Raw genomic sequence first — 12,723 nt, forward strand, 5'->3', positions numbered from 1 at the left:
CCTCTCTAGAGCAAATAAGACTTCTTACCTGAGTCCAGGTTTTGCATAAAGAGGAGAAGATGACAGTGCCAAAAGTTTTAATGTCAAAATCCCCCAAGAGAATATCCCAAAAGCCCAAACGAGACCAACTTCTACTCTATTTAGGTTTGGAGAGACGAATATTATTTCTAATTAAAATCTTCCAAGGTTCACTGCCATCAATCGCTTTGTATATCCATTTAGAAACCAGTGCTGCCCTTTGATTCTTGAGGTCCCTTAAACCAAGCCCCCCCAACTCTTTGGGAGTACAACACCAATCCCATGACACATTGTGCCTCTTCTTCTTGCCTAGCCCATCTGACCATAAAAAATCCCTCAAAATTCTCTCCAATTTAATCATCTGGTAGTTAGAAAATAACCAAGTGGAAGAGTAATAGATAGCATGAGAAGATAGAACTTTCTGCACAATTTGCACTCTTCCTGCCAAAGACAAGAGGTGCATTGCCATTTCATATGTTTCCTTTCTACCTTAGCAAAAATCCACTCCCACATATCTTTAGTTGAATGGCTGATAGCAAATGGGATCCCTAAATATCTAACAATCTTGGTCAGGCCAGCCCAGCCCCAAGCCATGTTAATAAGCCATACAGGAGGAAGTTCTGACCACCCAATCACCGTTGATTTTTGTGGGGCCACTTTAGTCCCAGAAGCAGCACAAAAGAATTGTAATCTCTTCAAAATGTTCTCAAAGTTGCTCTTGGTGAGTTCAGGGAAAAGAGCTGTATCATCTACAAATTGAGCATTCAATAGAACCTCATTATCAGGGAGCCTAATCCCCCTGACAGGATCCCCAAGTTCAGAGCATCTTAGGATGTAGAATAAAGCATCAGGAGCTATGACATAAAGGGCTGGAGCAATAGGATGTTAGCAGCAAAGAGGAGGAAAACTGAGAGGGGGGGGGGGTGAATCAGTTTTCACCGGATCAGCAAATCTAACCACAAAACATAGATCTGATAAACTGCAGCAATAAGATAGATAAGCAAATTGAAAGCACAACACACAACACCAAGATTTTGACTTGGAAAGCCCGGTTAAGGGAAAAACCACGGTAAGATGATACTTTGCAGTAGTATGTGAAATATTACAATGGGGAATGCACATGCATTCAGGCACACCGCCTAGAGCTCATTGCTCAAAAGATAATGACCCAGAAGGCTACAACCTTCAGGGAAGTCTTATTGACTTACAACAAGATTCAGACTACAATCCGGAAGAAATGAACTGAAAAAATAGCATCTCCAAATGCCTGATTACAGTTCCAGTTAAGCATAGTTGTTTGCTCAGCAACACCAATCTCTCCTCAATCACAACACCAAAGGATAAATCACTAGTTCGCACATGCACCACTCTCTGGTAATGCAGACACAACATCGACACCTAAATTACATGAATATATCACCTATTTATACAAATCGTCAACCTTGATAACAAGGTCGGCTAAACCCTCAACCCTCAATTACAAAATTACATCACACGATACAAAGATCGACTACCAGACCAATATAATGATTTACATGACATAACATGGTCCTAAAATAAATTCCCAAACGCTCAATTCCATCGGAAATTATGCCAAGATCAACTACAACACGCTACACCACTAGGAAAACCGCATAACACAAAAATCATCACTGGTTCATAGAAACCATCAAAAACTCACACAACGATCAATGCGGAAACAAATAGGACATGATCAGGAAACACCAACAAGCACGTTAGAATCATCAACAATAAGTGCACCAACACCACTTATCAAATCTTCATCGATCAACAACTGAAACTCAGGAATACTCAAACAACAACAACTGCCATGAAGAAAGATAACTTGCAGAGCACCAAATTAGGATCCATCTAAAATGAAGATACACAAGACCATCCCAAGCAATATCCCAAAAGCTCAGCTCAAGATTTGATCACACTGGAATATATTGGAGGAAATATTGAACTCAGCAAAACAGTGATGTGCAAAACAAAATTGCAAAACCGGATCATAAGATCTTTCCAATCAGCACACACCGGAGCAATTCACAGGAATATGTTGACATCAATGACAACAACATATCCTTGCAGCAGCAATGACCAATGATATCCAACATAGGACACCCTTGCCTAATAGAGCGTTGAAGATGAATCAGGTCAGAATGACATCCATTAACATTAACAACAGTAGAGGAATCCTTGAAAATAATTTCTATCCATCTGCAAAAATATGAAGGAAAACCAAATGCCTTAAGCATCCCAATGACAAAAGGCCATTCAATTCTATCGTAGGCCTTTTCAAAGTCCAGCAAAATCATAGCAGTATTTTGATCATCCTCCTTAGCCTAGTGCATCCCCTCCCAACTAGTGATCAAATTCTCCTGTATATACCTTCCCTTAATTAATCCAGTCTGTGTAACAAAGATAATTCTCCCGAAGATCCCAGAGATTCTTCTTGCCAAGGTTTTAGCAACAATTTTGTAAGAAAGGTTCAAAAGTGTAATAAGTCTCCAATTCTTAACCAATTATCTGTCACCCCCTTTAGGTAATAGCTTGATCATTCCTTTGTTAATATTCTTCCCAAGGGATCCTTTTGAAAAGGCTTCATTATACACCTCATACAATTCCAAACTAATCCATTCAATGTTTCTTTTGTAGAATTCTGCAGGCAACCCGTCAAGCCCAGGGGATTTACCATTTGCCAGGGATTTAATGGTGTCTTCAATTTCAGAGACAGAGATTTCCCTAGACAGCTCTCTAGCCTCATCTGCAGAGTTTAATACAATTTAAAAAAATTGTTAAACATAAATATTATTTAAACAAGCATATAATTTTTTATTAAGCATGCAAATAATCTAAAGATATTAATATTTTTCAAGATAATAATATTAACTATAAAGACAAATACAATTCAAATAAAAATTTAATATTTAAAAAAAAATGATTAAATATAACAAAAAAGATCAAATATAAACTTTTTTATGATTGAAATACAAGCGCTAAACAATTTAAACAAAAATTATATGAGCTAAATTTAAATTGCAACAAAAAAATTATCTGGCCATGTATGGATTCCCACAAAAACCACTGAAGCCATGGCAAATGACTTACCTCAAGATTCTGCAAAAATTGTGCTATGCTGTCAATGGTGCCAATGAGAAAAGTGGACAGCATTTGCAGGGAAAGTATAATGAAACCCTATCAGAGCAGATTTTTTTAAAATGCGACGAACCAAATAATCTCTCTACAACTGCTTCATAATATTCACAATAAATGAAAAGTAGATCTAATTATATCGAGATTTAAGAGCTACTGGATTCTTGATCTCGGGAAAAGATTTTGCAGTCTTTAATGAAAATATTGGTTGTGAGTTAATATTTGTTTAAGCGTGAGGCGAGGACTCTTTCAACTCGGTGAAAGTTTTTTTTTTAATGGTGACGTCAAATGAGGAATGTTTCAACTGCTTGTGAATTTTGGACAGTTTTTTTTTTTCAGACACAAAATGAATAGATATTTTTTCAGGTGTGAGAAATACTTAATTCTGGTGGGCAATGCCCACATTAAATAGCCTATAGGCTAATTATCAGACAATGTAGCTAAGTTTCAAAAGCTCAAGATGTAGTGTTACAAGACATCACTAGCGGAGCTCCTTGAGTTATAGCAGACAAAAGAATGAAGAGGTGTTTTAGGAGTGGACAAGTAGTATGAGCAGGAAAATGTTTAGTAATTCTACAGCCACTGCAAATAAGAAATCGTATCATGTGGACATACAAACACTCTTGGACAAGCGTAGCATGTTTTTCAAAGTCTTTCCTTCAAGATTGCCTCGTAATAGAGGGTTTCAACATATAATAGAATTAAAACTGTGGAGATTTTTATTTGCTTTGAGGTACATTTTGGGTTAGTTGAAGAGATTTGGCATTATTTTGGATTGTTTTTAGTTAAGTGCAGTTATCTGGTATTATTATGGAGTTTTTTAAGATTAGTCACAATAGTTTTGCATTGTACTGAAGTTTCTAAGGCTATTTGTAGAGATTTTGCATTGTTTTGGATTGTTATTTCAGTTATTTGCAGAAATTTTTATTGTTTTGGAGTATTTGAGGTTAATTGCAGGTATTTTGCATTGCGTTGGGTTGCTATATCAGTTAATTGCAGAAATTTTTATTGTTTTGGAGTGTCTTTAGGTTAATTGCAGGTATTATGCCTTGTTCTGGATACTTTTAGGTTAATTGAAGAAGTTGTGAATCATCGTAAGGATTTTCAGTTTAATTGCAGAGATTTTGCATTATTTTGGAGAACTTCCAGTTTGAGTAAGGGTTTATTGTAGAGGTTTTTTGCTGAAAAAACATTAGTGTTGAATCCTTTAGTATTGCAGATTTCTGATTTACTGCATTTTATGGCCAATCTGTTCCTTGGTACATAAGCATCTTTTAGTTTAAACTTTTTAATATTGACAGCAACAAGGGCTTATGAAGCTGCATTTTGTGTGCAGATAATATCACCCTATCATCTTTATTTAAATCCTACTCGAGTTTTCAAGCACTATGAGCTCTGGCGTTTTATCACAAATTTCTTCTACTTTGGAAAAATGGGTAATTATATTGAGCTAATTTAGAAAATATTACTATGTAGTACATTTTAAAAGCAACTTCAATGCTTTTTGGATTTGGTTATGTATGCAGATGTGAATTGTTACTTGAATATAAGTAATTGCTTGTTTCATTAATAAAAGGTTATTACCAATATGCACATAGAAATAGACTAATTCTGCATGAGCAGAGAGGCGCATAAAAAAGAAAATTATGAGATTCCTTAAATACTTTTGCTAAATTTTTTAATCAACCTCAATCTAGAAGTGTTCACAGGAAAGATGAAGTTGGAATAGATTTATTAGATAGTTATTTCATTAATTAGATAGTTGGTGTATCGATTTGCATAGATATTGGCTTTAATGAATTTCATTGTTCAGGGGCTTAGTCACCATTTGAGTATCTCATGAATATGGTTTTTTTTAGTAAAGGAAGATAAATTTTAGACTGAGCGTGGGTATGGGTACATTTTTCGTGCACAGAGAGCCATTTGTGTTCTCTTTCCTGTAAATTCAGCAAAAAATACATCAGGTTATGATCAGTCCAGTTCCTTTGAATCCAGAATCAAAACTATCACAGTCAGCTTCTACCCTATCCACCACTGTATCCACAGGCTGATATACAAAAATTTGAAACTATCCTGTACGGAATCAAATCTATCATGTATCCACCTTTGTTCCTTCACGTACAGACTCCAAACTAACACAGTCATCACGTATGCTAACCACCTTTGTATTCACAGTCTGATATACAAAAAATTTACAGACTCCTGTAGTTACTCACATAATCACATGAGAAATATATATCGAAAAATCGCTAGGAGACCAAGTCTCTGTTCACCTAGTCACCTTCATAGCATTCATGGTACGAACACTGAAACAAAAAAGAACCATGTCACCTGTCAATGGCGCCCTGACTGGAAACTTCATCTGTCTCTGAAGCTGTCCCCCGCTTCTTGGTGCTCTTTGCCCCCACAGGCCGATTTTGTTTGCGCTTGGTCTCATTCTTCTTCCAACCCCTTTTCTCCTGCTTTGGCTCTTCTTCTCCCTGCTGCGCTCTAGCCTCCCTCTCTCTGAGATAGTCTTTGATAGCACAATTTTTAGCCAATATTGCCATAAGTGTTCATCAGAAAATGGGTGGATCTTATCTTGACCTTTTCCAATATTAATATTTTTCAGTAGCAGGATATTTTCACAATTAATTAGGCCTGTTATTTTTTGAAAAAGGGTGAGGAGTATTTTTTGTTCAAAGTAAAAGAGAGATCATACACCATCAGTGTGGCAGTCTGGCAGCCTTCCAACAGGTTGCGTAGCAGTATATTCAATACTTGAGGAGAACCCAAGCAGCCGCCACCTGTGATAATGTTTGATATAAGCAAAATATGAAAAACAAGAAATTTAACTGTTTCTCAATTTAGACCAACTCTTTAGATTAAATGACAACTGAAAGAAATACCATAAATCTGCAAACACAGGTCATTGAGGGTGTGCCCCCCACAACATTAAAATTCAGTTCAGAAACTAAGATAAAGTCATAAAGATCATAAACAGACAATTGGTGGCATGGTATGGTTCAAATCACCAACCTTCACCATCTCGATATTTACTAATGGCTTTCTTCCAACATTACTTTCCAATTAAGTGCACAAATCATGCACCTTGTCTTTAAAGAAAGAATTGGTGATAATACAAAGATGAAAGCTGCAGAGGATTTCTATAGAATGAGGACCATGGTTACGAATATCATAAACAGAACAAAATATCTCTCTAACTTAAGTGGTAAAATTCATAAAGCAATCTTCTGGAGCAGTTCCTTTTCATTACTTGCAGCCTTGGAAATCAGGGCATTAATCTGCTTCTCTTGGTTGAGGGCTTACCCGAGGTCCTAAATTTCCCTTTTCAAATTTATATACTGCTGAAGGTGAACATAATTTGGATGGCCAATGGCATTAGGAGCAGCAGCAGAAGAGCCATACATAATTCTAGGAATCCCTGAAGATGGCAAAACTGATATGATGTTTCAAGGTACAAAGGTCTTAAATAACTGGCTTGAGCTTACTATGGATTTAATCTCTTATTTAAGTGAGTGATGGCTGTTGAACTTTTGTTGAATATGGTGCCTGGTTCTAGTGTCCCTAAGGTCAATAGGTCTGGGAATGCAATAAGGAGAGTCTTTGGAGGAATGAGGTTTTTGGAATTTTGACACAGTCCCCGTTCTATCTTATCAAGAAATTCACATTTGGTGGTAGTTGGAGTGTTGATGATATAGCTTCGGGCCTCATCCTTCTATCAATCTAATTAATAAGCAAATAAATAAGTATAATTAATAAGCAAATAAATTAGTCGTGGCTATATATATATATATTTATTTGGAGCCGATTTTTGTGAAGAGGCGCTTCATTAATGATTACCACCTTTTGTAAGTGATATGTCATTTTGCAAGAGGCCGACGTATCTTGGAGAGACGCATTGTTTGGTAGAGTCCATATCGTCTAGTATTTGTAGAGGGCCCTGCTCTCTCTATGAAGAGAATCAATTCATCAAGACAAGTGCATACTACCACAGGGAGATCGACATCTCTTTTATCAGTCAGATTGTGATTAAGAAAATATATCATTCGTTGTATAATCACACCTAGGAGTGGTGCTATTCTTATTATTTCATATTAGCCAAGCGTGTGGCTAAATTGTAAAGCAGATTTGCTGCTCCTTCATTTATTATGTAAGAGATATAATTGTTGCTGGGTATTGACTGTGTCATATTGTTCATTATTGCTTTATCTCTGTCTAACTGAATTCTGATCATAAAAACAACATGGTATCAGAGTGGTTTTAAGCAAGATCGTGATCAGATTTGTTTAAGATGCGAAACATTCTTCTCATCTTAGAGCGTCTATCTTAGCATCAAAATGGTGAATGGACTCAAGGTTGAAGATAGACTTGATGGTGCCTCTAACTTCACCTTTTGGACGTTTAGAGTTCTTATTACACTAGAAGAGAATGATATTCTCGAATTCGTGGAAAGAGAGGTGCCTGTTGTGACGTTTTCACACATCGCCCCATTGCAAATGGGGACCCTTGCTTTTTTGCTTTTTAGGGTTTGTTTTTTTTAGGTCTTTTAGGGTTTTGTTAGTTGGCCTTTGCATTTTTGAGTGCTGTCGGGGAGATCAATAGGATAGCAGAACCTGTTGGAGTGAAGTCCTGATCCTGAAAATTTGGCTAAGTCTGAAAGTCCTGATCCTGAAATTTGGCTAAAGTCCTAATCCTGAAATTTGGCTAAGTCTGGAAAGTCCTGATCCTGAAATTTGACTAAGTCTGGAAACTGAAAAACCTCAAAAAACTAGATTTTGCAATATAACTCCTGGAGGTTTGAAACCACTCTCAAACATCCTGAAAGTATATATGGAATATAAATGTCACTTATACTTAAATGTTATATTCCATAAAAATTATCCTGATAGAGAGTTCAAAAAGTCAAATTTCGCTCCTGTCCTTCACAGAGGATCCAGAGCGAATTTCGCTCCTGTCCTTCTCCAAGGGACCAAGGCAAAACGCTCCTGTCCCTCACCAAGGGACCAAGGTGACTGGCTAGGGCGCTCCTGTCCCTCTCCAAGGGACCAGAGCGATTTTCCCTCAAGGCAAGTTTTTGACAAAAGGAAAGCAAGTTTCGCGTTTGAGGTGGGTGGAGGAAGACACAATCGATCCGTTGAAGATAATTTTCGAAGCTAGCAAAGGACGAATTGGCTTGTAATTGCAAAAGTGCTCCCGTCCCTCACTGAAGGACCGGAGCTTGAATTTCAAATTTGCACTGTTCTTGCAGGATCAAGACAATTTTATGATTTGAAGAGACCAAGGAAAACATGATTTATCCATTGAATATAATTTGGAAGGCTAACAAAGGACGGATAAGCTTGGATTTGCAAAATAGCTCCTGTCCCTCTCCAAGGGACTAGGGCGAAAAACCTAATATCCAGTCCTTCTCGCCAAGTTTGGACGAATCTAGGCCAAAGCACAAGTTTGGAATGATACTTAAGGTGCTTCGGGGTGGAATGGAGTTGCAAGGACCACAAATTTCGATGACAATTGGCAAAAGCGCTCTTGTCCCTCTCCAAGGGACCAGAGCGAAGTTATCAACATTCGTTATTTTTTGCCTTATTTTAGCAAATCGCATTAGATGCCAAATTCGTTAAAAACTTCAAAATATTTTAAAAAATTTCAATTAAATTGGCATTTAATAAAGGCGCATAGCATTTAATAAATTAATTTTTGAGCCTTAGAAAAATCGAAATTTTAATTATAAAGGCATTTAAAATTAATTTTTATTAAATTAAAATTAAAAGATGAAGCGCTTGAGGTATTATTTTTATTCATTTTATCAAGTCGGCCTCTTCCTTTTTTAATTTTATTTATTTTTTGCCTTTACTTGCAAGGTCGGCCTCATGGGTAAGTGGAAGGTGAGCGCTCTATATATTGGAGGTGTTTTTTTTTCACAATTCAAATCATTCTTGCATTATCTCTCATGCGACTTGAAGAGCAATTTGAGGAAGGTGAAATTCACCTTGAAGGCTATTGGAGAGGCGTATTTCTTGCTAGATTGGAGGATAAATTCCAAATGTTTTGAAGGTATTTGAAGGCGAATTTCCAGATTTTTGAAGAGGAAGGTGGAGTTCTTTTCCAAGCTAAAGGAGGTGCATTGTATCCAAGGGAGAGCTTTGATCTACACTTTGCCTAGCAAAATTCATCTATTTTTACATCATTTCTTAGAGTTAATTCTCAAGAAGAGGTATGGCAAAATCATCTTGACACACTTATTCAAGGTTTGATTTTTTTTTTTGAGATTTTTTAGAAAAGTCTAAGTATTGCATGGTTAATTAGGAAATGATAACTCAAGATTTATCATGAAGTTTCCTAATTAAAATCTTGAATCTTCCTTTTAAAGTTTAATTTTTAGATTTCAAGATATATTACTAATTTTGAAATGTTGTGTAGGTATCAAGATGGCGACTCCCAAGCTCGAAGGATCTACAAGTCGGAAGGTTCTCCTCAAGGAAAATCAAGCCAGATCAAGGACGGTCTCCTCAAGAACGATCAAGCATCGACAAGGATGGCCTTCTTTGGACTAACGTCATCAAGGGCGACCTTCTCCAGTCTAGCATTCCAAGGCGAGGTACATCATCATCCTGCAAATCAAGGACACAAGAAGTCAGAGCAAGGGTTCGTTGAAGAAGGAGATAGTTCCAAAAGAATTAATTAAAGCTAGCTTCTCAACAACATCAAGTTGAATATTTACCAAGTTACAAGTGTCAGACGGGGTGGCATCCTAGTCATCACTTCTCCAGTCAGTGTGGTCCACCTCAGCATGTCCAAATTCAATGTACCTAACTCATGGAAGGTGGCACAAACTCTGATGTACCTACCCAGGCTATCCATTGGTCGATTTTTCTAGAGAGGACATGTGTCCAAGCAATACAATTTTATCATTGGTCAAGCATTAAATGTTATGTAATGGTTGTAACAAACCCTAATTAGGGTTTTCATTGTTGAATCTTGGCCATTGATCTCGAATTGATCTAAGCCATCGAATTGTATTGAGGGCACTATATAAGCCCTGGCATTTCATTTTGTAAAGGCAGTTAGAGAGTTAGGAAAGAGTTGGAAAGCGGTTAGAAGACAAATAGAGAGTAGTTAGCTAGTTGATAGAATAGTAATTAGAGTAGAGTAGAGAGAGAAGGCAAAGATTGTTGCCAAGATGTTGTTGTAAAAGACTTGTAACTTCATTGAAGAAATGGTGAAATTTATGGGTCGATTCGACAATTTGCATGGTCTTTATACTTCTCATATTTGATTTCATGTTATTAGATGAGTGGAAGAAATATGCTTGATTGATGGTGAAATTCGCATATCCATACTACTAGCAGTTTGTTGATTGCAGACTTGCCTTGTGTAGTCAACTGGAATCGTTCAGCTTAAGCTTAACTTCAATTGTCGCTTCTTCATTGATATGCATCAACCTGATGGTGTCTATGCCTGTAGTGATGATTTGAACATCATAAAGCTTCCCTTCGAAGATTGCACTAGCCTTGTGGAGATGGTCCTGCGATGTCAAAACAAGACCTAGTTAGAGTTTCATCAAAGATCAGTCATTGCTCCTACATTCTTAGTATTAGGATTAGATCCTCTCTTCGCCCTCATCTTTTTTTCATTTTTCAAATCTAAGGCAGTAAGTTCTTGTGTTCCAGCAATATTCAAAGGCAAATCAGAAGTTCAATCATCAAATGTAAGTCCCCTTGTGATTCTAGCAAATCACATCATACCACAGAGAGCTTATCCACACGTAGAGATCCTACATACAAGAACCTTGAAGTTTCTCCGATTGATCCTTTTCGCGATAGCTTCAGCATTCAGAAACTTTATTCAAGAGAGGATAAGGTACCCTTGGGTATTTTATTCTGTGCTAGGCTGTGTACAAAATACACGTCAACAGTGCCCCAGCCTGATGATGAGTCTTAGAAAACTCAATGGAGGAAGAATGGCACAAAGGCCAAGAAGATCTTGATTGATTCCATGAAGGATCACCTTGTGCCTATCATCGCCAAGATGAAGACGGCTAGAGACATGTTCAAGACCTTGGAGGGATTGTATGAGATCAATAACACTAGTAGAGCCTTTTCTTTAAGGCAACTGCTTCACCACATCAAGATGGCTAAAGGAGATTCAGTCATCTCCTTCTTCACGAAGATTATTGAATTGAAGGATCAACTATATGCCATTGGAGATATAGTTGAAGACAGAGACTTAGTCATGTTGGCACTTAACGGTCTTCCTCAAACTTGGGAACCTTTTATCCAAGGTATCAGTGGAAGATCTAAGCTACCAAAGTTTGATCGCCTTAGAGCTGATTGTATTCAAGAGGAATCCAGATTGGCTGCAAGAGGGATTGGTCGAAACTCTCACAATGAAGACACTCATTTACTTGCTGCTCAAACTTCCAGAAGAAAAGGAAATGTCAAGAGGAATAGAGACAAAAATCAGATTTTGCTCCTGAACCAAAGAAGAAGAAGGATCTCTCTCACATTCAATGCTTTAGATGTGACAAGTATGGTCACTATGCTCAAGATTGTCCAACAAGACCAAAACAACATGCTTCTATGATTGACGTAGATGAAGTATCACCTCAAAGGGAATCTAGAGATAACTCAGAAGGATTTCTATTCATTTCAGCTCTTTCAAGCAATGTCCCAATCGACAGTAACACTTGGTTGATTGATAGTGGTACTTCACGTCACATTACAGGATATCGAGGGCATCTTTCTGACTTGGTAGAAAGAGAAACCAACTGAAAGTGATAATCGGAGATGATGCTTATTATTCAGTGAAAGGTGCTGGAGCCACCTCTCTTCATCTAGATTCCAGCATCCCTCTTCATTCTTAGAAGGGAAAGTTCTTGCTTGGCCGAAGAACTCTAGCATCAAAACAACTAAGGTGATTGGTGTTCGCCAAGAGTGTCTATATAGACTTTCTACTAGCCTAGTTCAAGCATTGCTGCATGATTCTTCCAGTTCGAGTGAGCTATGGCATTGGAGACTTGCTCACCTTCACTTCAAAGCTCTTCCATCCATGGAGAAGATGGTTATTGGCCTTCTGAAACTCAGTCAGGAGCATGATGGTACTTGTATAGGATGTGCAATGGGTAAGAATACTAAGGGTCCTTTTCATAGTAGTGAAAGTAGATCAAAATGTATTCTAGATCTTGTTCATTCTGATTTGTGTGGACTAATGTCTATGGCATCCTTGAGTGGTTTTTGGTATTATGTAATTTTTATTGATGACTGCTCTAGAATGACTTGGATTTATTTTTTGAAGTCTAAGGAATCTAAAGAGGTACTTGAGAAATTCAAAGAATTTAAGGCTCAAGTAGAAAATTTGTCCGGGAAAAGGATCAAGATTTTGAGATCTGATAACGGAGGAGAATACACCTTTGGAGGCTTCCGTAATTTCTGTATTGAGGCAAGGATTAAGAGAGAGTTTTTTGTTCCTTACAATCCTCAACAAAACGGAGTTGCAAAAAGGAAGAATCGATCCATAGTTGAGGCAGCCAAAGCCATGATCCATGATCAA

General features: G+C 37.4%; 1 protein-coding gene across 1 annotated transcript in view; it reads left to right on the plus strand.

Annotated features, from left to right (window-relative positions):
* The window catches only part of LOC131039602 (derlin-2.1), a 58,806-nt gene that overhangs the window by 16,988 nt on the left and 29,095 nt on the right, over positions 1-12,723 (plus strand). Inside the window, exon 2 of the mRNA XM_057972395.2 lies at positions 4,511-4,610. Coding sequence (XP_057828378.1) covers positions 4,511-4,610 — 100 coding nt within the window. The remainder of the gene's footprint in view (positions 1-4,510; positions 4,611-12,723) is intronic.

This window comes from Cryptomeria japonica, chromosome 5, assembly GCF_030272615.1.
Source record: "Cryptomeria japonica chromosome 5, Sugi_1.0, whole genome shotgun sequence".
Lineage (NCBI taxonomy): Eukaryota > Viridiplantae > Streptophyta > Pinopsida > Cupressales > Cupressaceae > Cryptomeria > Cryptomeria japonica.